We start from the raw sequence: 25,612 nt of genomic DNA, 5'->3' as shown, positions 1-25,612 counted from the left end.
TGGTAGAAAGAATAAGAGGACATATAAACTAAAGGGTACAATCCTGAAGGGGTGCACAAACAGAGACCTGGGGTATGTGTGCACAAATCATTGAAGGTGGCAGGGCAGGTTGAGAAAGCAGTTAAAAAGGTTTACGGGATCCTGGGCTTCATAAATAGAGGTATAGAGTATAGTGTGGAAATTATGATGAACCTGGATAAAACACCGGTTCAGCCTCAACTGGAGTAGTGTGTCCAATTCTGGGCACCACACTTTAGGAAGGATGTGAAGGCCTTAGAGAGGGTGCAGAAAAGATTTACGAGAATGATTCCAGGAATGAGGGGCTTCAGACTGGAGAAGCTGGGGTTGTTCTCCTTGGAGCAGAGAAGATTAAAAGATTTGATAGAGGTATTCAAAATCATGAGGTCTGGACAGAGTAGATAGAGAGAAACTGTTCCCATTGGCAGAAGGGTCAAGAACCAGAGGACACAGATTTAAGGTGATTGGCAAAAGAACTAAAGGCGACATAGAAAAAACTTTTTTTACGCAGCGAGTGGTTAGGATCTGGAATGCACTGCCTGGAAGGGTGGTGGAGGCAGATTCAATCACAGCTTTCAAAAGGGAGTTGGATAAGTATCTGAAGGAAAGAAATGTGTAGGGCTACGGGGAAAGGGCGGGGGAGTGGGACTAGCTGAAGTGCTCTTGCAGAGAGCCGGCACGGGCTCGACGGGCCGAAAGGCCTTCTTCCATGTTGTAACCATTCTATGATTCTAACAATCACGTAGTGTGGGACTGGAGTCACGTGCAGGCTAGATCGGGCAAGCACAGTGGGTTTCCTTCCCTGAAGGACATTAGTGAACCAGTTGGAGTTTTACAACAATGTCAGCTTTGATAATCAACCCACCCCACCCCCTGGTTTATTACTTGCCATGGTGACCTCTGGGTTGCTAGCCCAGTGTCATAACCATTACATTACCATATCTACAATCTAAGCTGGAGCAGCAGCGTAGTCACGAGACCAGAGATTTCCCTCTTTTACTGTAGTCCATCCTAGAATGGCTATTGGCAAGTTTTAGACACGTCAATGGAAGTGGGCTGTTTAAACCCTGATGTCCCTAGAGCAACCTATTAGCTGAACTTGAGCTGCAGACCTAGACTAATCTAAAGAGCAGACTAGTGATGGGAGTAGAAAATTGTGTGGAAGTTAAATTTAAGGTTGAGTGCAAGGAAAGTATCACAGTGGGGGACAACAATGTAAAGGCTTTGGGATTGCCTCAGAAGACATTGCAACCCAGTATCAGCCTTTGCCGATGCTGAAGAGGCGAGGGGTTAAAAGGAACAAGGCCTAAATGAAGGAAAGAGACCCATGGTGCAGGCATGAGTCTGCAGGAGCAGCCAAGCAACCAATCCTCTGGTTGCTGGCTGAAGTGCAGATGGGGCTGCACGAGGTGGGTGCAAGGAGGGCTGCCCTCCACTTCGGTCAGCCGACATGGAGGTGGCGCCAAGTTTCGACAGTTGACCATTATCGTCAATGCAGGTGCCAGCCTGTGCTGCATGGTTTCTGTAGGCACCCTTGCAGCAGATGACACAGCAGTGCAGTTGACTTTCTGCTGACCCACACCCCCAGAAGGAAGTCCCCACACAGTCACCGTCAAAAGTCTGCAGAAATGGGCGGTGACATCTTGGCTGGTACAGCCAATGAGGCAACTCTTGAACATGCTGGATAGTCTCATTTCCTGCAGCGCTACTGAAAGCATGATATAATGGGGCAGTAATTCCTCCCCAAACGCGTGAGTACGGAAGGGGTACTCACGCGTCTGGCCGGAGGAAATGCCGGTTTTCAGCATGCACAGCGCATGCGCTGAAAACCAGCATTTCCTCTCCTCTAACCCAAGAGGTGAAGAGGCTAGCGCGTGCGCTGTAGGGGGCGGCGTGTGCGTCTTGGATTTCCTCTGTTTTGGGGGATTTGCGCATGTCTAAAGGCCTCCGGTCTTTACGCTTGTAAAAAGCACACGTAAGTATTTATTTTTACAGGTAAGTGGTGTTTTAGTGCAATTTAGAAAAAAAAATTCCACAGGTTTATTATTTTAAAGAATCTACAACAAGGTGAGTTTAGTTTTAGACCCTTTTTATTAAAAATTTATTTTTTTCAAAAAAAAATTGTTTAAATTATTTTTTTTAAACTTATTTATACTTAATTTAATGATTGGGATGTTTTTTAAATTTTTATTTAAAGTTTAAATAGTGTTTTGGGCCCCCATAGTTTTCATGAGTTTGACAGTTCTTACTCTCAAACTCATGAATGAACCTTCCCCTCCCCTGATTGGTTGTACAGTGCTCACCTGATCCCAGCCGGCACATCGCACTAACTACGCCGCTGGATCAGGTAAGCACTGCGCGCTGACAGCTGAACCGGGCCTGTGACAGGAAATGCAAGCAGGCCCGGGCTTCAGATGTCGGCGCGCCGGGTGAGTGCAGATCGGGGGCTTGCACGTGCGGCAAGCCCCCAATCCTAATTTCAGGGCCAATATAATTGAAGGTTCTTCTGAGGAAACATCCAGCGTTACCATTATTGCAGCCATTGGATCTTCTGGCCCAGCTTCCGTTGGGAAGAGGAACCACCACCTGCACGAAGCAAGGTGTTTTCACCTGTCTGTAGATGGGAACGTGCAGGTCCCGACAGGTCAGCACTGAGCATCTCTCGTTCAGCCTGACCTGCCTGATCCTCCTTATCTGGGTACTTCTGACAGGGGCTACACCAGTGGGAAACCCATTGGTGCCAATAATTGTGCCGGGGGAATAAAAATAATTTATTTCATTTGGCAGCAATGCTCACTGGTGCCAACAGGGGAACACAAAAACAGAGAGATAGCTAAAACACACCTTTATATTGCTGTGACTTTTCCATGATCTCCAGTATACTCAGCTGCCCAACAGCCCAGGACACCCACTTCAAATGGGTGTTCTTTACTTCTGGTAATGTGTGTAATGCAAGCAGGACCAACACAGCCCCGTGAACGCTAAAATGAAGGACCTGCTCACTTGACTTGAGCATTCCTACCGAAAGCTGGTCCTGCCCAGCCAGTGCTTTCTGGATTTCTGATTTGTGGCAGCTCACTGACACGATACCGCCCAAAGATCCTGCAGTACAGGTGGGGAAAATCCCCGAGGTGGCCCAGACTGGAAGGGTACACGGGGAAGAGCAGGAGGAGAGGGGAAGAAATCGGCCGAGGGCCTTATTTGCTATCCAGACAGGGATAGGCTCGACTGTGTTGTTAGCCCCCCTCCCGACCCCATTCCATTCCCAATACTCAGTACACCCATGCTCAGAATGTTCACTTGAGTGCTACCTATCTTTGAAACCATACCTCAGTGTGACTGCCTTGAATCTAGGGTGAAAATTCAGGTGAAAATCACGACCTGAAATTAGATTCAGGTTAGTTTAAGTTTCTTAATATTTCCCCACTCCCGATGGCCCTTGATAAATCTCATGAGCCATAGAACTTGCACTTACGCAGAGCAGCAAAACCTCCCAAGGTGCTTCACAGCAGCAGAAGACAAGAAAGCGCCGGCCGGTGATGATGCATTGGGTATCAGCACTATGTCTGGCCTCAGTGCCTCTAGGTTAGCTGGACTGGACTGGGCTCAGCCAGGATACAGCCTATATTTAATAAGGCTATGATGTGGTTGTGAGGATGGTGACCATGCACGCACTATTGTGGTGACTAACATCTATCTGCTGGAGGATAATAGGGGAAGACGGGGGAAAGAGAGACAAGTGATGGGGTTGGGGTTGACGTGGCATCCAGGTCAGCACATTTGGCAACATGAATTCAGTATCAAGGTGTGGCAGACTCAGTAATCCGATAGCCGAGCCAGGCGAGTCCAAAGTACTCCAGGACATCATTTATAACCGACCGGGAGCCAGTTTCACTATTGGAACCCGAGGAGACAGAGCTGTCACTGGAGACTAGGATTCTTTCCACTTGGCCCCAGAAAACCCTGCAAGCCAAAGCCTCAACAGGTGCGGTGGTCCTGGCTACAGAGAGAATAGAGGCTCTACACTCATGGCCTCCACCATCCAGCAATACGCCTGCCCACACTGGAGTTCCCCAATCTGCACCCCAGCTCTCTGGACTTAACTAAGTGTGCACAGGAGGGAATGTGCACTCCACATCAGGCAAACAGAAACTCTACCTCTGCATAGTAGAAGCTTGGTATGGGGACTCAAACATGGTGACAGGATCTTTGCCATTACATCCTACACATACCAGGTAAAATCTGTCCCACTCTGAACTCTATCCAAATAATTTAATCTCCTGGGCAAGGTTTCAGCATAATGTTCCTCCAGCCTCAAATGAAGGGCCAGGATATCCATTCAATTTTACATCCTACCCTGCACAGTTGTCTTCCAATGCTGGATATTTCCAGAAGTTCAGAGATCTTCATATATTCCACAAAGCATTTGATCGTCACCGTCTGCACGGAGAGCTCTCTTGTGTCAGCTTGGCTCAGTAGTAGCACTCCATCTCAGAAACCGAAGGTTGTGAGTTCAAGCCAGTAGTTGAGCACATATTGCAAGCGGACACTTCAATGCATCATTCCCTTAGTACTGCTCTATTTAAGGTGCTGTTTTAGAGGAGATACTAAATCAAGGCACCGCCTGCCTGCTCAAGTGGATGTAGAAGATTCCACGGCACCATTTGAAGATGAACAGGCAGTTCTCCCAGGGCCTGGCAAACATTACTCTCTCTAATAACACCATCACAAAGATCAACAGGTCACTTATGCTGCTTGTGGAATCTTACTGTGCACAAATTTGTTGCTACAATTGCTCACTTAACAGTGGCTGCACTACAGAATTAGTTGTGAAGTGCTTCAAGATATCCTCGGGATGCAAAAGGTACTTATAGATGCAAGATCTTTCTTTCTTAACTCAAGTCTTGGTCTACAAAGCATCAGCTCTCTTAGCTGCGCTGGAAGGGAAAACAATTCCTTTGAATCTTCCCCTCAGAGACACAAGATAATCCTCGGGATGCTCTGGGTCAATATTCCTATTTTAGGAGAGACAACTAGCCGCCCAGATGAGAGTTCTGATTGTGTGAACCAGCTGCCAATATCGATGCAGATTCCAAAATCAGTGCCAGCAACATGGGAGCTGCCACAGAATCCAGCTAAAGAAAGGGGGTCACATTCCTGGGCAAGGCTGTGATTACTGCAGTCGCAGATCCAAAGGACGCTCAGGAGTTTCCCCATTAATAGACGCTTGAAAAAAAAAATGCAGCAGAATGCAGTGGTACATGAGTAATTTGAGACATGACATGGTAAGCATAGCATGCTTGGGAAGAAAATGGTAACTTTGGACCGAAAGTTCCCAAAGCTCTCCACCACTGGGGGTTTCCGAACCTCATGTCTAGGTCTGTTGTAGACTGATTGACAAGAGATTGATTGCTAGGATGAGTTAACAACTCCATTATCGTTGTATTGTGCAACTACCAGGATGGTAGACGGCGAAGTGGATGGAGCAATCCAGCAATTCCTAAGTTCCTATGCTATCAGCATCAACGGGACCACATCTTCAATTTTTTCAATGCAAAAACAACTTCTTCAAATCAGGGCCAAAATAAGCATTTGCAAGGTTGATGATCTGGAGAGTGGAGTCACACCCTAGGGAACAGGACTGGTTGATGCCAGTACTGTTAATGAACATTTAGATTTAATATTTGCCGACTGGTGCTGCAGGAGGTAGTTTTATTTTTGTCAATTTTCTCCCTTGCTGAAGACATCAATTCCTCCTGGGGTCACAGTTCCTTGGGCAAGAGCCTAAACAGTCATTAGACCATAGGCAGCAAAGTCAAGACTGGTTCTGTCCTTACCAAAAGTCCACACATGCACACTTTCTAGCAGTGGACAACTGGATAGTGACCAGGGATGGGAACCGTGGCTCATTCCTCCCCCATCCCATGGACAATGAGTTCAATCACTGTCTGTATGGTTTGTTACATGCTGCCTTAACCAACTAAGCCATCGGTGGAGCTTGAAGGAGGTAGGACTAGCTCAAGGACTCGGACACCTTCACTTGGACAGCGCAAGTCAATGCAGAATATTGGTCAATTAGTCAATGCTTAGCTGGTTCTTCGTCGCACCTGTGAAAAACTCCATGTCCCCAGGACAATTCCCAAGTTGATGTATAGCTAGAAGATTGCTTCCTTAAAGAAACAGAAGCAAGAGCAGACTAGGGAACCTGGGCTGGTCATTCTTTGTCAGAATAGCCTTCCACCAGACAAGGCGAATTAACCAAATAATCAGTTGGCAGCGGCACTGTTGAAGGAACGTTGGCCAGGGCACCAGGCGAACCCTCTGCTCTTCAAATAGTGCCACAGGATCTTTTGCATTCATCCAAGTCATGTGAACAGGCTGACATCTCATCCAAAGGACAGAAACTCCAACAATGCCCTCAAAGGGCAGTTTAAACCAGTGTAAGTATCAATCACAAGGAAGGATCCAAGGCATGAGACAAATCTTGAAATCACCAGCACAAATGGAAAAAAAAAACAAAGGTGACTGGCACCAAACTAGAGTCTCCAACTGAAGGAAGACTGCGGCAAATCATAAGCGTTATGGCTCTTTAAAAAAATGTTCTGAAAACTACAGGTAAGGGTCAGAAGTTCTTTTTTCTCCATACCAACTTCCAGGAATTTGGAAAGAAAAGTAGAGGATTGAACGCCAAAACGTGTTTATCACAGCCGAGCCTGCTGCCAATGGTGGAAAGAACCAAGGACTGGTCTCACTATGAGCCTTTGCTGCACATTAAGAGTTGAAATGACAGAATCCTCAAGTGCTTCTTACCGTGGAGATGGCAGAATGTCCTGCTTGCACATGGTGACTAATGTGTGATTTTACTGAGCGAGATCTTCCCAGAACACAAGGCTCGAAAGCAGAGGAAATAACGTGCAGTTGTTGGGAAATTTTATTTTTTGCCATTATTTTCTTGCTCATCTTACAAGTAATCGAACATGATTCGACAGTCCTAAATGGTCAGGAATGGGTTGCGTGCACACAAGAGATTCTGGTTCGTGAGCAATCGCATCAGAAATGGAGTACAAAGCACCAGTTTGCAAACACCTCTGACAGTTGTGGGAGATGTTTTAAAAGAGGCAGTTTTCACAACAGTTTTATGGTGTAGTGCACGGTTTATATTAACATGCCGTGCCAAAAACGGGAGGATTCAGACTGCCAAAGTGAGGTGCTTGCTTAGGAAAGGTGCAAACAGGAGGGGGGGGGGGGGGGGGGGGGGGAGTCACCCCAGGACGCCTCTGTGCATTTTTAAGCACGTCGCTACAGATCAGCATTGGTAGAGGCCAAAGAACAAAGAGTGCACAAACATTTATAAATCAATTCAACATTTAAATCAACTCTGCCCCACGGCAGATCTCTGGGGTAATTGCTTTATTTAAAAATGCAGCAATTGCAGCAGCAGAGTGGAAGAATCGATACGTCGCAAAGAATGCAGATTTTCACCCGCAATTTCCCCAAAATGTTGAGCTCTCGATCTCAGCCTCAGGGGCCTACGGGAAGGTGCTTTGATGGGAGAGCTGGCCCCAGGACTGCTGACTCCAGTAGTAGCAGAGGCCTGAGGAAATCTGGCTATGCTCTAAACCATGGTAGCTGCAAATAATGCATTGCACAAGATGACCAAGATAGGGAGAGAAAAATAACCTTTACAAAAAAAAAAGGCTTGCATGCCTGAAAGAAATAAAAAGGCTAAAATGTGCTGTTTCATACAACTCCTACGGTACATTAATTGAACTCTCCCAAGGCATCGCTATTGAAAAGATCCCGATGGACCTGTGCTGCCAATGTTGCTTGCTGTCGTTTCGGTCGAACCCTATTGTCCTAACCCCACTGCCTTAATGAGGCTGCCCTCCCCCCACCTCTGTCAGCTTTTGAGGATGGACAGCTAGGCAATGGATTTTTTTCTGTACTGCACTGAACACGTTCACGAGAGTTTTAATCTATGAAAATTACTAGTTGAGAAATCAATACCCTATTTGGAAGAGGCCAGTGCTTTTTATTAGTACAAGTAACGCAAGGGTAGCAGAAACAGTTGCCGCTGGGCCTCCTTTGCGCTGGTTTCGACATTCTCGTGGGCATGGGACTGGTTGCCAGTTTGGCGAGGAGCTGCCATGCACTAGGATCCATCTGAGTCATTTATCGTCTGGACAGTGCACAAAAAAAAAATGGGGGAGAGCCAAGTGGGTGTTGTCACCACGACTTTTTATATAATTTGTTTTTACTGCCCCCGAAACTCACTTGTGCACGTCAAGATGTTTCTGCCACCCTAAAATTGAGTGCCCGCGCCCAACCCCCCTCACACCCTATGCCCTGTGAATAAAAAGCAGGATCAATGGGGGCCGTTATTTGGTTAATAAACTGCCTGGTTCTGAGGTTTAAGTGCATTACCTGTCCTGGCAATCCTCCTTCTGGTGCTTCTCGAGAATGGAGCGTGGGAACTGCTTCAGGCAGAAGCCGCACTCGCTGGGAAGCTCGCTCACCGCCTTTTCCACGGCCAGGTTCCTACAGCACAGGCTCTTGCTGATCTCGCAGCGGCAGTTCGGGCAGGTGGCCTGCTCCTCCTTCAGCCTGGCGTCAGCCAGCAGGTGAATGAAACAGCCTGCACACATCAAGTGACCATTCGTGCACTGCCGGGCGGAAAGAAAACTTACATTTATACCAAGTTGGACACTGCAGCAAGTCCTTTTTGTGTTTTTTTTTTGAACAGGAGGGAGGACAGTGCTGGAAAATTGAACATTTTTGTTTTGCATCCAATTGACAGCATGAAGTACTCTCAAGGTCAGGTATAGCACTGATCAGATGCAATGCAGAGCACTCCAGCCTCCTGCAATGCCCTGATGCACCTAAATCCAAATTCAGAACCACCCCTCCCCAAGCCAGCAGCTTCTGTTCACCATACTTACTGTCCTTGTGGTCCCTCACAGCTAGACTGCAGAACAAGTGCCGTGTTGTGCTGAATTTAGGGCAAGCTATTTAATTCCTGTCTGTTGGGGAACTGGATAGAGACTATCTTAAGTTCTCAACAGCCCTGTGAAATGGAGGAAGCCTTCGCCTCCACCTTTTTCAGCCGGATGCAAACTCAGGTCCCGGAGGATGGGAGAGAGTGTTCTAACATACGCTACATCTACTTTTCCCCTCCTAATTTATTCCATGGGCACTGGTAACACTGTCAAGAATCCCTGGGTGCAGGAGGAGTGGGAAGAAAGAGAAACAAAAACAGAGCAGGTATACTTCAATTGACAGAACCCCACTAGCTGCGCGTAGAACCAACAGACCACAGCAGCCAGTGACAATACTTTGCACCACAGTAGTTTCATAATTGCGAAGAAGGGTTATTTGTGAACGCACAGTGCAAACTCACGTCACTGGTGTGCTGCCCCAATACCCGCAGCCAATCGGCAACACCTTGTTGTCAACTCGAGAATACAGCTAAGATTTAGCTGAAAAGCAAATTCCAGATAGATTTCCAAAAACATGTTTCTTGTCCTACTAGCCACACGGTATCCTTTCCATCTCAACCCAGATAACTTCACATGGGGGCGGGGGGAAGCAGCAAAGTGGCATTTCTGAGATTTCAGCAACATTTTATTTCATAAGATGGCAACAAAGCAAGGCAGTAAACCCCTGCATAAATTAGTAAAGAAAGCGTGATGTTGCAATTCAAAACCAGTAATCAGACTGGCCCAGTAGTTTTACAAATTGGGGAAAGAAAATAATTTTGTCAGACGTATATCAGTACCAATATTTTATGGGAATTTGCATGGCAAGCGAGGTAAAGTAAGATTACCTACCTTCTCTCTCCCTTATGCTTTCTTAACCTCCACATACCTCAGGACAGGCCCATCATCCAATGGGGAAAATCACCTGGATGGTGTCCCTCCATGAGTTCTAACCTCACTGAAGTCTCTCAAGGGCCATGTGATCTTTCCCACTCCTAGGCTGTATAAAAGCTGTGGCCACATACCAGTCCGCGGTTCGTTTATTGATGGAGGCAGCCTGCAGGGTAGGTTATGCTTACACAGCGAAGGAAAACAATTCTGTCAAAATTTAGTAAAATATCAAAACACTCCAAATGAGAGACAGAGTTAGAAACAGTGGGACGAGGGCGTATGCGAGATATGTGGAGGATAACATACATTTAAAGAATGGGCAAGACCACAGTGAATGAAGGTAGTTAATCTTACTTTCTTCCTCATTCATTTATCCTCCATGTACTTCAGGAATATGTTTCAGTACTGTCAAAAAAAAAACATGGAGGTGGACAATCTATGGTAAATCAAGCGCCTGTCTCAAGGCTCAAAATGACTATCGTTCTTGGGAGATGATTTCAGACAATCTTGTTTACTAATGGTGTGAATATATTCATCATAAATGCTTCATGGAGTCTTGAGTGTCTCTTCTGCTGTAAGCTTGAGGCTGCAGATCAAGTGTAATGAGGCTTTACTTTAAGTAGTAGCTGATTCATATATTTGGCTCAGTCACCAGTTTCATTGCCAATGAATATGGGAGTAACTAAATCAGATTTACGGCAGACACCTATGCAGTCAAATCAGAGTTTGGCCGCATGGTGGTGGATAGAATGAGGACTACTCTCTTCGGAAAGATGGAACTCAGCTCATCCATATGTTTCCCCCAAGATTGTCCCAAGAGTAGCCAATTGTGAGCACCAAATCAATATGGTGGATCTACTGAGGAGTCAACATTCACTGAATGCATGTCTTAAGCCGAACTAGAGTCGGAGGCTTAAAAGGAGCCATAAACTGCGGAGGCCAAGATAGCACAAAGGGTCAATCTAAACTGCATGATCTGGGCCTCCTTTATAAAGCTCAATACTAGACAGTGGTCCTGTCCCCAGTGGATTTTCCATCTACAAGATGACGAATGGCTAAACGTTAATGGTTCTAGCTTTGAAGCGTGAATTAGCAAATATTGTAAAGAATGCAGTATGACAGACAGCAGCCAAGTGACAGTCCCAACATCAAACTCTTCTACTTCTATCTTTACAGTGCAAGATTTTTCTGGATGGCAAGAGTATACCCATCACTAAAGATAGAAAATCTAGCAGCCAAGGAACAGCCCTGGGGCAAAAGACATCGGATTTTGACAGATCCAGGAACCTACCCTTCTAAGTTCAAAGACGCAAAGGGGATACAAGATTATTTTTTTTGCAGAACACAAGATCAGAGTTTTTAGTAGACTTGTATTGTGCATTGCAGATCACGGTCAGAAGGCAGAAAGGAGTTTGTCTTGTGTCTCCCACTTCTTCCTTGAAGTTGTTCATGTCACTTTCTGAGGGAGGCAGTCATCAGCCTAAACTTGGCTGTGTGGAAGCTCAGAACATGAAAGGTCCAGAGTAAGTGTGCAATGTCATTTGAGAAGATCTTTATCTTCCCTACCTTAAAAAGAAGCGACTCCGTAGAATAGTGAAAGAACTATCTTCTAAAGACAGTAGCTATTTGATGCAGAGAAACAATCTTCTTATACCCCCAAGTTTAACAAGTTCTCACCACCTTTAGGTTATGGTGCAATCTCCTCTTCCTGGTAGTCAGGTAAGACGGGGGAAATGGTCGTCACTGATAAGGTGTTACGGTTAAGTTTCCTCCCATCTCTAATATTTTCCTAAATAACAACAGAAAATGCTGGAAAAACTCAGCAGGCCAGGCAACATCCGTGGAGAGAAATTAGAGTCGACGTTTCGGGTCTAACCCAAATTTTCCTGTTCTTAGATCTAGGCATATAAAAGGAACATCCAAAGGAAGTTTGTTTAGATGATAGATTAACCTCTATAGGAAAGAGTTTTAGGTATTGTTGACATTTCTTAAAGCACTTAGCATGTCTTCAACCTAATCACCAAAGGTCCTTAAAAGCTTCTCCTGAATACCACCTAGATGGTAGGAACGCATAATAAAGCGTGTCTCTGGGGTAGGACGTCCTGAACAGACAAACAATGGTTCTAACTCAACAGCGAATCTCTGAAGTAATTGTGCAGTTTGTATATCGCTATACACCAGTGGAGCTGTGTTCTCTCTCTCTCGCACAAAGGTATCTGTGCCATTCTGGCAATAGTTTGAAGGAACCAACTAAAGAGGAATAAACTTGAGAATACACCTGATGTATGCCAGTCCTCATTTGCAAGGTGTCCTGGAATCATAACCGACTGCTTCTAACCATCCAATTTCCTTTACTTCTCAAGACCAAGGGATCTCTGTATAGTGGATTTTGTGTACACTTAGAAAGGGTACAAAGGAGGTTTACCAGGATGTTACCTGGGATGAGGGACTTCAGTTGAGGAGAGGTTAGAAAAGTTAGGAATGTTCTCCTTGGAATGGAGGTTGAAAGGTGACCTAATAGAGGTCTTCAAGACAATGAGAGGTTTTGATATAAATAAGATAAAAAATATTCCCTCTGGTGAGTGGGTCAATAATCAGAAGTCATAGATTCAACATGATTGGAAAAAGATCTAGAGGGGTGATGAGAATTTTTTTCACTCTGTGGCTGGGGTCTGGAACGCTCCAACTGAAAGGTTGGCGGAAGCGGATTCCAGCAATAACTTTAAAAGGGAGTTGGACGGGTGCTTGAGGACGAGGAGCTTCCAGGGTTACAGACAAACAGCGGGGGGGGGGGGGGTGGGACTGAGCGCGACGGCTCTTTCAAAGAGCCAGCACGGGCACGACGGGCCGAATGGCCTCCTCCTGTGCTGTACGTTTCTACGATTGAGGATTTCAGAGCCGAGCTGGTGATAGTCATCCCGCTAATCTGACTGGAGGACTTGGTATGTCACAATGTAAACTAAATGGTACAATTTTCAAGGGGTGCAGGAATGGAGAGACCTAGGGGTGTACATACACAAATCTTTGAAGGTAGCAGGACAAGTTGAGAAGGCTATTAAAAAGGCATACGGGATCCTTGGCTTTATAAACAGAGGCGCAGAGTACAAAAGCAAGAAAGTTATGCTAAACATTTATAAATCACTTGTTGAAGTCCCAAGCAGGAGTACTGTGTTCAGTTAGGAAGGATGTCGAGGCCTTAGAGAGGGTGCAGAGGAGATTTACCAGAATGGTTCCAGGGATGAGGGACTTCAGTTATGGGGAGAGACTGGAGAAGCTGGGATTGTTCCCCTTTGAACAGAGAAGGTTAAGGGAAGATTTAACAGAGGTGTTTAAAATCATTAAGGGTTTGATAAAATAAATAAGGAAAAACCGTTTCCAGTGGCAGAAGGGCCAGTAACCAGAGGACACAGACTTAAGGTAATTGGCAAAAGAACCAGAGGTGACATGAGGGGGAAAAAATTTACGCAGCGAGTTATGATCTGGAATGCGCTGCCTGAAAGGGCGGTGGAAGCAGATTTAATAACTTTCAAAAGGGAATTGGAGAAATACTTGAAGAGGAAACAGTTGCAGGGCTATAGGGAAAGAGCATGGACTGATTGAATAGCTCTTTTAAAGAGTCGTCATAAACACGATGCGCCGAATGGCCTCCTTCTGTGCTGTATCATTCTATTCTAGGGAGACCCAAGCAATGGAAGCGAGGGCTTTTTCTTTTTTTTTAAAAGTTTAAGTGTTTTGGCCTCAACTAATGGCAGAAGATCCCACAGGGTTATTAGACTTAGTAAGATCCCCAAGATTTCACAAGTATATCTACTGTAATACAGTGAATGCAAACAGTATAGGCATCAACTCCAAGACCAAAACTAAATCTGGTCAGGCAGAACAAACACACTGACCACACTTTAAGTTGGCAGTCAGTGCAACCACAGCCCAAAGGTCTCGTTCTGACCAATATTTGTTCACAAGAACAGTAGACGCACAAGCCAACATGCGGACTCTTGTCCCTGAAGACACAGACAGCTGCTGCGGCACTGGAATCTTCAGTGCCTGCTCAGTCTATGTTCTACAGTAAGACTTGGAAAGGGAGGGCTGGGTCACAGAATCAATGAAGCAGCTCAGAAGGAGGCCATTCGCCCCATCGTGCCTGTGTCGGAATATGGTGAATGCAAATAGTACGATGCCTGCTCCCCAGCCATAGAAAACAATCCAACCTTAACCAGTGCTCCTCTTTCAGATCGGTCCCATGATCAAGAAAGATTTTTAGCTCTTATTTGACAAATTTCTCTGAAAATAAGTATTTTTGCTTCACTTTAGATGTGGGCTGCAGACAAGAGTCCTGAAGTTAAGTAGCCAGTAAGTATCGAGTGAAGTCATCCAGTCGTCCAATTGTTCCAATTTTTCATGACAAGCCTTTATGGCGTTATTCCCCATCTCTGATGCTGTCCTTTGATGGAAGACAATAAAGACTCATTTGAGGACCTTTATTGGCAAAGAAATCTCAACAAGAGGTGGAAAATTTGATGCGCGACACTGCCATTTGTTTCATTTCTGCTTTCGAAACTATACATCTCAACTCAAACTTCTTTGATATTAGTCAAATGCCAGGCCAAAGCTTTGCAAATCTGAACTGTTTGCAAGAAAAACTTGGAAAACTAGTCCTACTGAAAGACCAACAAGTTGGACACTGTTGATTGGAGAATAAGAGGACTGATCTTATGGCATCAATTCTTATATAGTGCAGCATTGGAGGGGGAATCAGAAGATTTTTTGCAAGTTTTCACAGTATGTAAAATTCTTGGAAGGGCATCAGAGATTTTATCACCTATGGGCCTATCCTGAAGTTTATGAAGAATAGATGAATGAGGAAGAAAGTAGTTAGTTGTGTTTTGGTCCCTATAAGAAAACCTGACAAAATGGTTAGAAATTGCTTTCGAGACTGTAGTTAGGACAGTTCCATCAAATGTTCCGTTGCAGTTTAAAACATTAAAAAACATTTCACAACCCGGTGACATTTTGTGAATGAAACTGATGGAATTTAATAATATTAGCAAAATAAAAAATTGTCATCAGTAGTTAAGACAGAAGCACCACTCAGATCACTCCACAGTAACCAGAAACACGTGCTTTTCCGAGAGATCACAGCAGCTCAATGAAAGGGACGATACCTCCCGCTGTTCAGAAAGGGTCCACAATGGAACCCTGGCCTGTTTGTTACGCTTCACTCATCTGTAATTGGAAAGTCCACTGTGCCAAATAAATTAGAATGCCTAGACAACCATATAGCTCAAATATTGAATGACCTACTCTAGATATAGCCTTCCTTACTCTAAGTATAGTACAACTCCATGCACACAATAAATATTCATTTATTGTATACATGGAGTTAAACTATACTGTAGGATGACAGCAATATATAGCGCTGCATTTGTATATCAGATATTCCTTCCCCTTCCGACACAGGGTCCTGACGTTAGCTGCATCATCAGTTTTGACTAGCTAAGTTATCAGAGACCCGAGAATTCAATGAGGGCCTGTACACAAGTTTTTTAAAATCAAACACATTTCAGAATTGAGGAATAGGAAGAGTAGGGGTTCTGCAAGTACTGCTGAACTACACTGAAAAAATACAATACATATGGTAAGAATATTCTGCCTTATTTACAATGACTCACATCCTGAAGAGTAACTGGAGCGCAGAGTCGGAAGGTGGGTCTAAGAATCTAAATGCAAGGTCACCTTAAAGCACTGCAGCAACAAAGCATCCAACCACCAACTAACACACTCAGAATCAGGCAACAGTGCTTAGTGACAGTGCTTCAGGTTGCTGCCCATTTAGCAAAACCTTCTATGTATTAACCCTTGAAGTTGGGCTTCTATGTTAGCTCCTGACTAGCTCGGGAACACTTTAGAGACAAAAGTTGCACTATATTTGTTAAGCTCTGCTTAGCCTAGGATTTAGGTCACATGGTCACCAAGTGCCTAAAATGGTAAACACTTAGTTCTAATTATGGGGCTTACCCTATTGGCAAGCAGCAGAAGGGTGAGGAGGACGTCCACCAAGACGGGAAACTCACAGATTCTATGTAGAATTTTGTACTGATAGAGTGTTTCCCTTCAGTGAAAGAGACTTCAGCTTGTGTGAAAATATAGGTTCAGTTTGGTTCGGACATCAATTTGCTCAAAAGATTCAAATCAGTCAGAAGTTAGTTGAAGGATGAACAATTTCACTTCGAAGGTGCTCTCCATGAACCTGGAGATCATAGGATATTCTCCAACTAACCATCCAAGTGATCCTCTTCCATTCAAGTCTTCAGAGTTGAGTCGTTCATGATACTAGGATAGCTTCCATTGCTCAAGGCCATTTGGCAATTCTGCCTCAAGAGCCAAACTATCAAGCAGATGTCCTGTTGGTCACTGTTTCATACAAGACTAGGAGAGATCCAGTGTGATTTGTAATGTGCTGAGCTAAGAGGTCAGAAAAACAAGATTTTTCTCAGACAGTACGGGAATCACCAAGATGACCAATCTATGTTATCCAGATCTGACAAATGTTTCGGGAAAAGAGGAGGAATTGGATCTTAGCCACTCATGCTGGATAGACTATTTGTTTGACTTGTCCAAAGGACTGTTGAGCACATCCAATGTAATAGTCTCCGCTCGTGTTCCTGGATGTTCAGAGCGAGCTTATTCTTTGAAGATAACGAGAGCCAACCAAACTGCTTGAAAGTTAAGCCTGTTTGTGCATCAAATTGTGCATGGCTAAGTTCATGTTCCTTCCAGATGTGTACTCATCAAAGGTGGTTACCAGAGAAGATGTGCAAGTAATAAAAGGACGAGAACAGTAATCGGGATGGACAAGCGTGCCAACCAGGCTCCCGAATCCACCTAAGCCACTAAAATGATCCATGGTAGCAAACTTTTCCTTTCCCAAATTCAAAAGCTTTAGCTCCATTATGGGCCAGAACACCCCAGCCTTTTTAGGGACTATAAAGTAGAATCCTGGCTTAATGCAACTTTCTCTATGGCTGGAGAAGACAGAAGTTTTCTGCACCTCTGAGGCTGAGCATTTTCAAGCAAACATTTGACCATCCAAATAACGTAGTTCCTCTCAATTTTGAGGTTGGTTGAGGAAGGCATAGTGAATATCACACAGGCAGCATTACTTTTCTCAAAATCCAACAAAACAGACTCCAACTTCAGCCAAAACCAGTCAAGTGTGTTATCCACCTTGAGTTTCCGCCAGTGTTCAGAGAGACAGTGACTGGTAGTCATTGCTGCAGAGGACAAGGGAGGGAAGGAGACACTTCGTTTGGGTTGTGGTGTGGAACAACTTCTGGGCCAAGTCCTATCAGTATTCTAAAAGGATAAACAGACCATGTTTGGCAAGGCTGAATCTTTATATCCATGCTTAATCTCACTTTTAGTCTCTACAGGCAAGCGTCAATCATCAAAAGGAAAATGTTCCAACAGTTTATTTTCCAGGTGCGCTGGGTAGCCCAACGGTTTTAGCCATGCATATCTGGCATTTGAACACCTTTGGCTATAGTTCTTTCCCTGTATCACAGTTCATCCATGGTAGACTGTTGCACTGGTTGGCTGTCTTGATATTACTGTTCATATTCACTCAAACACTACCCTATTTTCTTATGAACAAACCCAACCCAATGTACGAGGTGGGAAACCATGCAGAGTGTTCTGCAAAAAAAACAGCAACTGTAAATAGTTACTGAACCTTTTATATTCCTCTTGAGGGCAAGGATCCTCTTTCCAAAATTAGGGATTTTCCAAACTGGATTTGTAACTGAAAACAAAAGGAACTCGGCCACAGGCGGTATAAAGAGAGAATTCTGAGTAGTTATAGAGTTCCAGTCTACCTATTTTCCAAACTCTCCTATATCGTCCTCGTACCATTCCAAACACAGGCAAAATGAAAACTGGATAAGCATGCAAAGTTGTTAAATCCACTGTGTCCCAACAGAGCCTCTGCTGGACTCTGAACTCTTCAAAAGAAACATGACCATCGCATGCAAGACCTGAGAATACTAATTCTTCCTTGATAATGTTTTTCCAGAGATAAATCCCTCCTCTTCTGCATCCGCGCGCTGTGCTTCAGCGAAGTGCTCCTGATGATGTGTGTGGTTGAAGAATATACTATCCCCGCATCTGTGGCAATTCGAGTGGTACGAGAGTACAAGATGTTTCAGCTCAAGATGGTGCCCAAGAGTGTGCCTTCCTCAGGCAACAATTCAGTTTGTTTTTGAGGAGGAGGAGGAGAAGATTGGTTAAGGTGGGTTTCTCAGGCTGGTCCTTTGGTGATGCAGTCTTTCTAGAATGGTATCTTTTGCTGCCAAATCCATCAATACTCGATGTTTGCACCAATAATTAGGAGGCCACTCAAGAGAAGACCAGTACTTTGCCACGTTTGACGTTCTGGTGTCTTGCTCGAGTCAGAGCAGGGGCAGAACCCAGATAATGAGTAGCTTTACAGCTGAAGAGGGAATCCTGCAGGACTCCAATGCCCACTTCTCAGCAATCCAAAATTTCAGCTCAACCAGTGGAATCACCTTAGTGTAATTCTGGGAGAAGCCCGCCTCGCTTCCGCATTTGGAGCTCGGAGATGTGCTTCAAGAGACCTTCCAAAAGATGAGGCAACCGTGCCAAGTTCTTTTGCTGAATTTTGGATGAGCTTCTCAGCTACATAAGTAGACAACACAAGTATTATGGGTAGGAAATGATTTGTGGCTTCCAACACTGAAGTCAAATGCTGGCATCAACCAACGCGAAGGGAAAGTTAGCTAGGAATACTAGTATAATAAAAAGCCTCAGTAAGATGGTTCTGGATTAAACAGCGCACATAAATCAGCTAATGCATGAATGCCGAAATTAAACTTTTCAAAAAATCATTCAACGAAAACTACCAGATACTAGAGCGTAGTATGCCAATGTGTTTGTTTGATGAGATAACAGCACGACTGCAGCCAAAAGGGAGCAAACCGAAATAATGAGGATACAGCCCACACAAGCCAAATATACAGGGATACGTTGGAGCACCTCAGGTTTTTACGGTTGGTATTTTTCTCCATATGATGAAAAATTCTATTTCCATGTGGAGTTGAACAAATGAGGCTTAGTTTTTCCACGAGGTAATTCCAGGAAATAGTACTGATGGTGTTCACAGTTGGCTGATTTCGCCCACGAGAATCACTATCGGCAAGAAACACAGCAGTGCTATGTTGTTCCTGATAATTTAAATTACGTCCCATCTTCCAAAGAAAAGTTCTGGATTGCTGGATTACAGAATTAACGTGAGAAATTTTAGGAGCAGGAAAAGGCCATCAAGCTCACTGATTTCCACAGGTCTCAACTCCATCTAGCTACCATCTCATCATATTCCTCAATCCATCCTCCCTCCAGCAACAAATCTAACTGAGCCCATTTACACAGTCCACATCTGGAACCTATTTACAACACCCACAACAATTGACTTTCCTGCTAACAATTCATGACGCCACCATCTTTACATGTCAAAAAATAGTCTGCTCAACTTCCCTTATTCACAATCTCTAACCTTGGGTCTCCTAACATTTGAACAATTTGCTTTAAAGAGTCCAAGCTTTGTGCCTTCGTGGGCTACACAGGTGTGTACCATGGAGCCCAACGGTGCACATATAAAGTTTAAATCAATGTTTAAATCCATTGATCTCAAGCTGTGGATCTTGGTAGATAAATCCTAAATCGTAATATAGTACTGACCACTACCCTTTCCAAACAACTCTATCCAGACAAGAACACACACACAAGCGCGTAAAGAACAGTTCCTCGAGCTTCACAGGCCAGAACTGGTCCAAGACTTATAGTTTGGGCACCCTTGGCCTAAATCAAACCCATCAGTAACTTTCATCATCTTGAAAACCTCAGAGTCATCTCTCTTCCAAGAAGTAAACCCAATTTTTTCAACTTTTCCTCATCAATTCTCAATTCCAGAAATCAATGTTTGTTGCTTGCCCCTGTACTCTCTCAAGAGCAATAACGAATAGCCTCCCTGTGATTAGGTGGCGAGAACAGCACACAGTATCCCTGGTACGGTCGCACCAGTACTTTAGAGCAATACAACTATTTAATTGGTGCTCTTACCCTCTGCTCTGTTTTTCACTGCAGTTAAGTACTAGGCTGACTTTTACATTCATCCATTATAACCCCACGATCTCATTCCTGATCAGCACACCACATTACAGCAACTCACAGTACTCCCTCTTTTGATTCCCTGTGCCCATATTAAATTTAATTTTTACTTTTATCCACAGTGAACGATCGAGTACTGGCCCAGTTAGCGGAAAGATCTGTACCCGGTTTACACCGCTCATTATTCGCTCTGCCTTACAGTTTGATATCTACAACCAGCCTACTCTATTCCAGAAGATATTTCAATTAAAATCCCACTTATCTTGAGGCTTCTCAGAACAAAACAAAAATGAATGCAGGTTTGTTTAAAAGTGACTACACACTTTGCACCAGTTCATTCCATTTGTATGGTTACAATGCTTTAACTTTCCTGTATTGTTCTGGTAAAGATCTGGCTTGGCTGCAATTTTGAACAGACACTAGATCCCTCAGGTGAATGACACAAACTGGAGTCCGATTGCTCGCGCTGTTGTCCGAACCCTCAGATTGGATTACTGTCTAAGATTCACTATGGAGCTACTTGGTATTATTTGAAAGAAAAAAAAAGTTAAGTTTTCATGTAAGCAGAAAATAAAATCTGTATATTTTTCTATAGTGCCCATAGATGGCTCTATCATTCCCCATCATTAAACCCATCTTTGCAAATAAATGTAAACATTTTCCAGGAGCTTCCAAGAAGAATTTTTGAAGGCTTGGTTGACAGTGCATTCATGCAAGATTTACAAATAATTAAATAGTAACCCTTTTCTTTGATGTGGTTATTTGTTCGCTTTGCATTGTCACTTCAAGTTAAACTTCCAGGATACAAATTTTAAGCGGGACACATTTTTCTTTCAAAATCAGTAAATCTGTCAGAGTGGTTCCCAATTTAGCCTTCTAGTAAAATTAAAACCAGCTCTCCATTCCAGTTTTAATTTTAGATAATTGCTTCTACTATAAAAGCTTCCGTCGCCATCCTGATTTCAGTGCGTCAGCTTTTTGGTCATGCATGTGTCAATATTTACCACTGTAAATCACTGTCAACTACCACAGTGCAGTTGTAAATCGTGCCACTAGGCTAATTGCTCGATAGGTGTGGAAAAATTATGGGGAGAACTGAACAGATATTTAAGAGGGTGAGGCCGCGCGATACGCGGGGGACCTCAGCTCCGGACCTCAGGCGCTAGGCAGGGGGAGGGGCCGGAGAGAGGGACAGAGGGGAGTGGGGGAGGGAGGGAGACGAGGGAGGGAGAGGAGGGGAGGGAGGGAGGGAGAGGAGGGGAGGGAGAGGAGGGGAGGGAGGGATAGGACAGGGAGAGGACATGACAGGGAGAGGGGGGACACACAGGGGCAGGGAGACCAAGCGCCCCAAAATTGCCCTCGCAACGCGGGGCTCCCCAGCTAGTACATTATAAATGTCCTACTATTATTTTCACACCACTGAATGTGGAACCAATAGGAGTTACAAACCCTGTGATGTAACTGAGTTCTGTTTCTCTCAAACCCCAAACCTTAATCTTACTCCACCAGAAGGCCCTAACCCCACCCACCCCACCCCCCACCCCCCCCACTTTAGTGGCTGAAATCTGCAGTATTTCAATCTACATCATGGCTCCTGCTGCAGGTTCAACCTGCTAATTGTACAGGAAACTCTTTTTCATCCGGCACCGACGGGACCGGCGTGGTGCCGGTTTATCAGAGAGGTATAGTTAAAAGGTACGAGAGCTCCGTACACAGCAACAAATCCAGGCTTCCCTGTTGCTTAGCAACATGTGCAGAACATATGTTTTTATGTTCTATGTGCAGGAACCCCAGCCACAGACCAAGCGTCCCTGTTGCTTAGCAACATGTGCAGGAACCCCAATTGCACAGCCACAGATCCAGGAACGGCCACTAATATGAAGTAAAACTTACCTGAACCTACTCCTGAATTTTGCCGGTTAACCGAGATTTCCGGTGCCGGTAAATTGAGAGTTTCCTGCAGTCGGTATTCGGCTTCCTTCTCCCATAAAAAGGGATGGAGGAGAGATGTATTACAAATGTTTGCTCCCCACCCACTCTAATACAGTAACACAAAGTGATCAGTGAAGAAATGTGCTGGGCATTTTTCAAAGCTTAAGGTGCCAAGGAAATGTAATGATGAGAGTACACTTGCAATGATAGAGGTCAGGATATTCCATACAATAGACGATGTAAATCCTATTCCTTTATGCGCCTTCTCAACTACAGTATTTGTACCAGTGATGCTCATGGTTCACAAACATATAACCAAGCACATCCCGAAATTTTAAACCATTTACCATAATTTTACCAAGTTTCAGAGATATACGACTATTTAAAGCAGCAAAGCAAAATTCAAACAGATTAGGTAGGAACGCAAGCAAATCAATGGGATTTTGCAATATGAAACTAGCACCACTCTAAATTTAAATTCTGGTGCTCCCTCACTCTAGAATGCAGTGTAGCGTGGCAGAACAAAAAAAGGTGGAAAATGAGGTTTTCTACCTGCAGGTTTAAGATATTCCAGCCCAGGCTGCCGTCAGCGATTGCATTTCATTTCAACAACCAGTGGCTTACCTCGCAGCATGTTCCTGCCCCATGGAGGGAACACAGTGCCCCATCCCCACCGGGCAACCGAGATTCTAACAAATGAGTGGCCAAGATTCAAAGAGTTCAGATTCCATAATGTACGATGCCAGAATGAATGGTCCCTCCCCCCCTTCCTATCAGCTAGTCCGCGAGGCGATGATGAAATAAACTGAACAGCCAACAAGGAAAGACGTGGCTGAGATTCTACTCATGAGCGAACCATGAAATGGGACATCCAGACTGGAGAGGCAGGAAAAATAAATGTTACATATTTATTTTCTCGACAGTGAACTCAACTTGTTAAGAGGCGCTTGGGGGCTGAAATTCGTTTTTTCTGAAAGACAGTGCTTTGGTCACACCAGGTCACCCACAATTACATAGGAAATGACTAATTTCATCAGAAATATCTCAATTAGCTTTTCTACTGCTGAAAATGTTGGTGGAAATATATTACAGAAAATTCATCATAGCATAGAGTCGGGAATCCTAAATGCTGTGAAAAGGTAGCTGTAAATCAGTTCTAGTCCTAGTGAACAGGGCTAAAAAATCCACAACACGGGTAGATGTCAGTGAAGAAGCTGAAAGGATTAAATATCCACAAGGATCCTGGTTCAGATGAAGAATTAAAGGAGTAAATTACTTATGGTTGATATTTTTCAGTGCTTCTTAAATACTGGAGGATTGGAAAATACCAAATTCAGTTCCAATGAACATAAAGCAAGTCAGGGATCCTGATTATTACAGGTCTAGTTAGCCCAACATCCATAATAGGGAAAAATATTTGAGATCATCAATGAGATGCTGACGTAAGAAAACTACTCGGCCCTTGGTCTGAGTATTAAACAAGGCTTTAATCAACATGGAGATCTACTTGTGTCCTTCACTAGTTCCTGTTAAAGAATGTCCTGCACAAGCTGGGCCCGTGCCCGAGTATTTATACTCTCCCTGGACAGCGCCACCAGGTGGTCACCCAGTATTATTACATAAGTCATTTTCACATGAATGACAAGATTCATGTCAGATGTTATAAACAACTATGTAAAGAGTACAGGGATTGTAGGGAACAGTCAGTATCATTTCATCAGTGACATAAACCTACTGGACTACTTTTGACAGGTAATCAAGATAGGGGATGATGGTAAATCAGTAGATTATAGCGGATTTCCAAGTGTTGTTCAGCGAGAGGTTAGTAGGGAAGGTTGCGCCTCATTGATGACAAGTTGTACAGATGGACTGGCAACTGATAGCAAATCTGGGGAACCAGCAGAGTTCCACAGTGACCTGTCCTGGGACCCAACTGTTCATGGCATTCGAGAAAGACGGGGAACCCAGTGCATGTGGTAGTATGTTTAAATTTGCTGATGGAGACTTGGACCAGATACATCGTTAAACTGGGATACGGTGGAAGATTTTAATGTGGATAAATGTAGGGTTATGCATACAGGAACTGATAACTGTAAACATATGTAGAAGATGCAAACAAGAAACTAGCGGAAAACAGAGCTGAGAACACACAGCTTCAGTTGAAGAATTAGCCAAATGGCTTCATTATAATTTCTATGATTCTAAGAAACCGACATGAACATAACAACAAAATCAGAACAAGCAGCTTGAGGAAATTAAACAAAAGATTTTGCATGCAGTGCCCACCTGTCACAGAAAGCATCTGGTGAACTGGAAGGTGCCAGATGTTGGTAAGCAAGGGTCACCTGTGTGAACTAAAGCTCCAACAACATGAAAGAGTCTTCCACCAGAGGCTGGTGTGAAAAGGGCGCGATCACTGATCACACCTTGAAAGCATCCAAGGTATTATTGTGAAGCACTTACACTCAAGGAAAATGGGGTAATGGGATTCATCAGTAGGGCATTGGGCTAGATGTCAGAACAACTTTTACCAACATGGTTCAGATTGGCAGGAGACCACTTCTGAAGTGCGGGTGCACACTTTAGGTCACCTTGTCTCAGCAAAGATATAGGTGTGTTAGGTAGGGTTTGGAGAAAAGTGACCATGATGACAGGCTTTAGGGGGTTAAGTTGTGAAGCAAGGCTCCAGTGACTAAAGCAGAGGAGAAACAAGATAGTCATCTTCAAAGCAAGCAAGAGTATAAAGTAGAAGAAAGCTATTCAACTTAGTCAAGGAGCACAGGATTTAAAAACACAAGCAAAGGAATTGAAACACAAACCTTTCGCAAAGTTTGAGGTTAGAACTCTTCCTCCCCCACTCTCAAAAAACAGGATAGTGGAAATGTGGAACAGACCGACAAGAGAAGAGTTCATTTGGAGAAGCTCATCGATATCTGTGGAGATTAATAACACTGGTTGGTATTTTTTCTCTCAGGGAAGAGGGGAACAATCCTCATTCTTTGAAGTAGGGGATCGACAGAGGGTTATGGAGGAGAAATAGAAAGTGTCTATTTTAGGATCACAAGCGTTGATTTTCCAAAAGCAAGACAGCCGCTCAATGCCTCCTGGAGCAGAGTCAGCTTGATAGGATGAACAGCCTTTTCGCACTCGGGATTTAATCTTAAACTAGTTGCGTCACTTGTCTTCCCCTTTTCCGAGTTCTACACATTTAAATCAGGAAAGACTGAACAGGCTGGGGCTCTTTTCTCTAGAAGAGAAGTGAGAGGTGACCCGATAGAGGTCTTTAAAATTATGAAGGGATTAAATAGGATAGATGTAGAGATGATATTTCCACTTGTGGAAGAGACCAAAACTATGGGCCATAAATATAAGACAGTCACTAATAAATCTAATAATAACTTCAGGAGAAACTTATTGACCCAGGGAGTGGCTAGAATGTGGAACTTGCTACCAGAGAGTAGTTGAGGCAAATAGCATAGATGTGTTTAAGGGGAAGCTAGGTAAGTACATAAGGGAGAAAGGAATAGAAGGATATGTAGATAGGGTGAGATGAAGCAAGGTGGGAGAAGGCTCGTGCGGAGCATAAACACCGGCACGGACCAGTTGGGCCAAATGTT

General features: G+C 44.1%; 1 protein-coding gene across 3 annotated transcripts in view; it reads right to left on the bottom strand.

Moving 5' to 3' along the window:
• Positions 1-25,612, bottom strand: part of zftraf1 (zinc finger TRAF-type and ring finger containing 1) — a 168,636-nt gene that overhangs the window by 92,146 nt on the left and 50,878 nt on the right. For all 3 annotated transcript variants that reach the window (XR_015078323.1, XM_085987290.1, XM_085987289.1), the window contains exon 2: positions 8,443-8,681. Coding sequence is in view for 2 of the 3 variants with exons in the window: in XM_085987290.1 (XP_085843416.1) it covers positions 8,443-8,681 (239 nt within the window). In the remaining variant the exon portion in view is untranslated. The remainder of the gene's footprint in view (positions 1-8,442; positions 8,682-25,612) is intronic.

Source organism: Somniosus microcephalus, chromosome 5 (assembly GCF_052327205.1).
Source record: "Somniosus microcephalus isolate GS21.2 chromosome 5, FLI_Smic_1.0, whole genome shotgun sequence".
NCBI lineage: Eukaryota > Metazoa > Chordata > Chondrichthyes > Squaliformes > Somniosidae > Somniosus > Somniosus microcephalus.
Note: the sequence above shows the minus strand (reverse complement) of the source record. Positions and strands in the feature narration are given on the sequence as shown.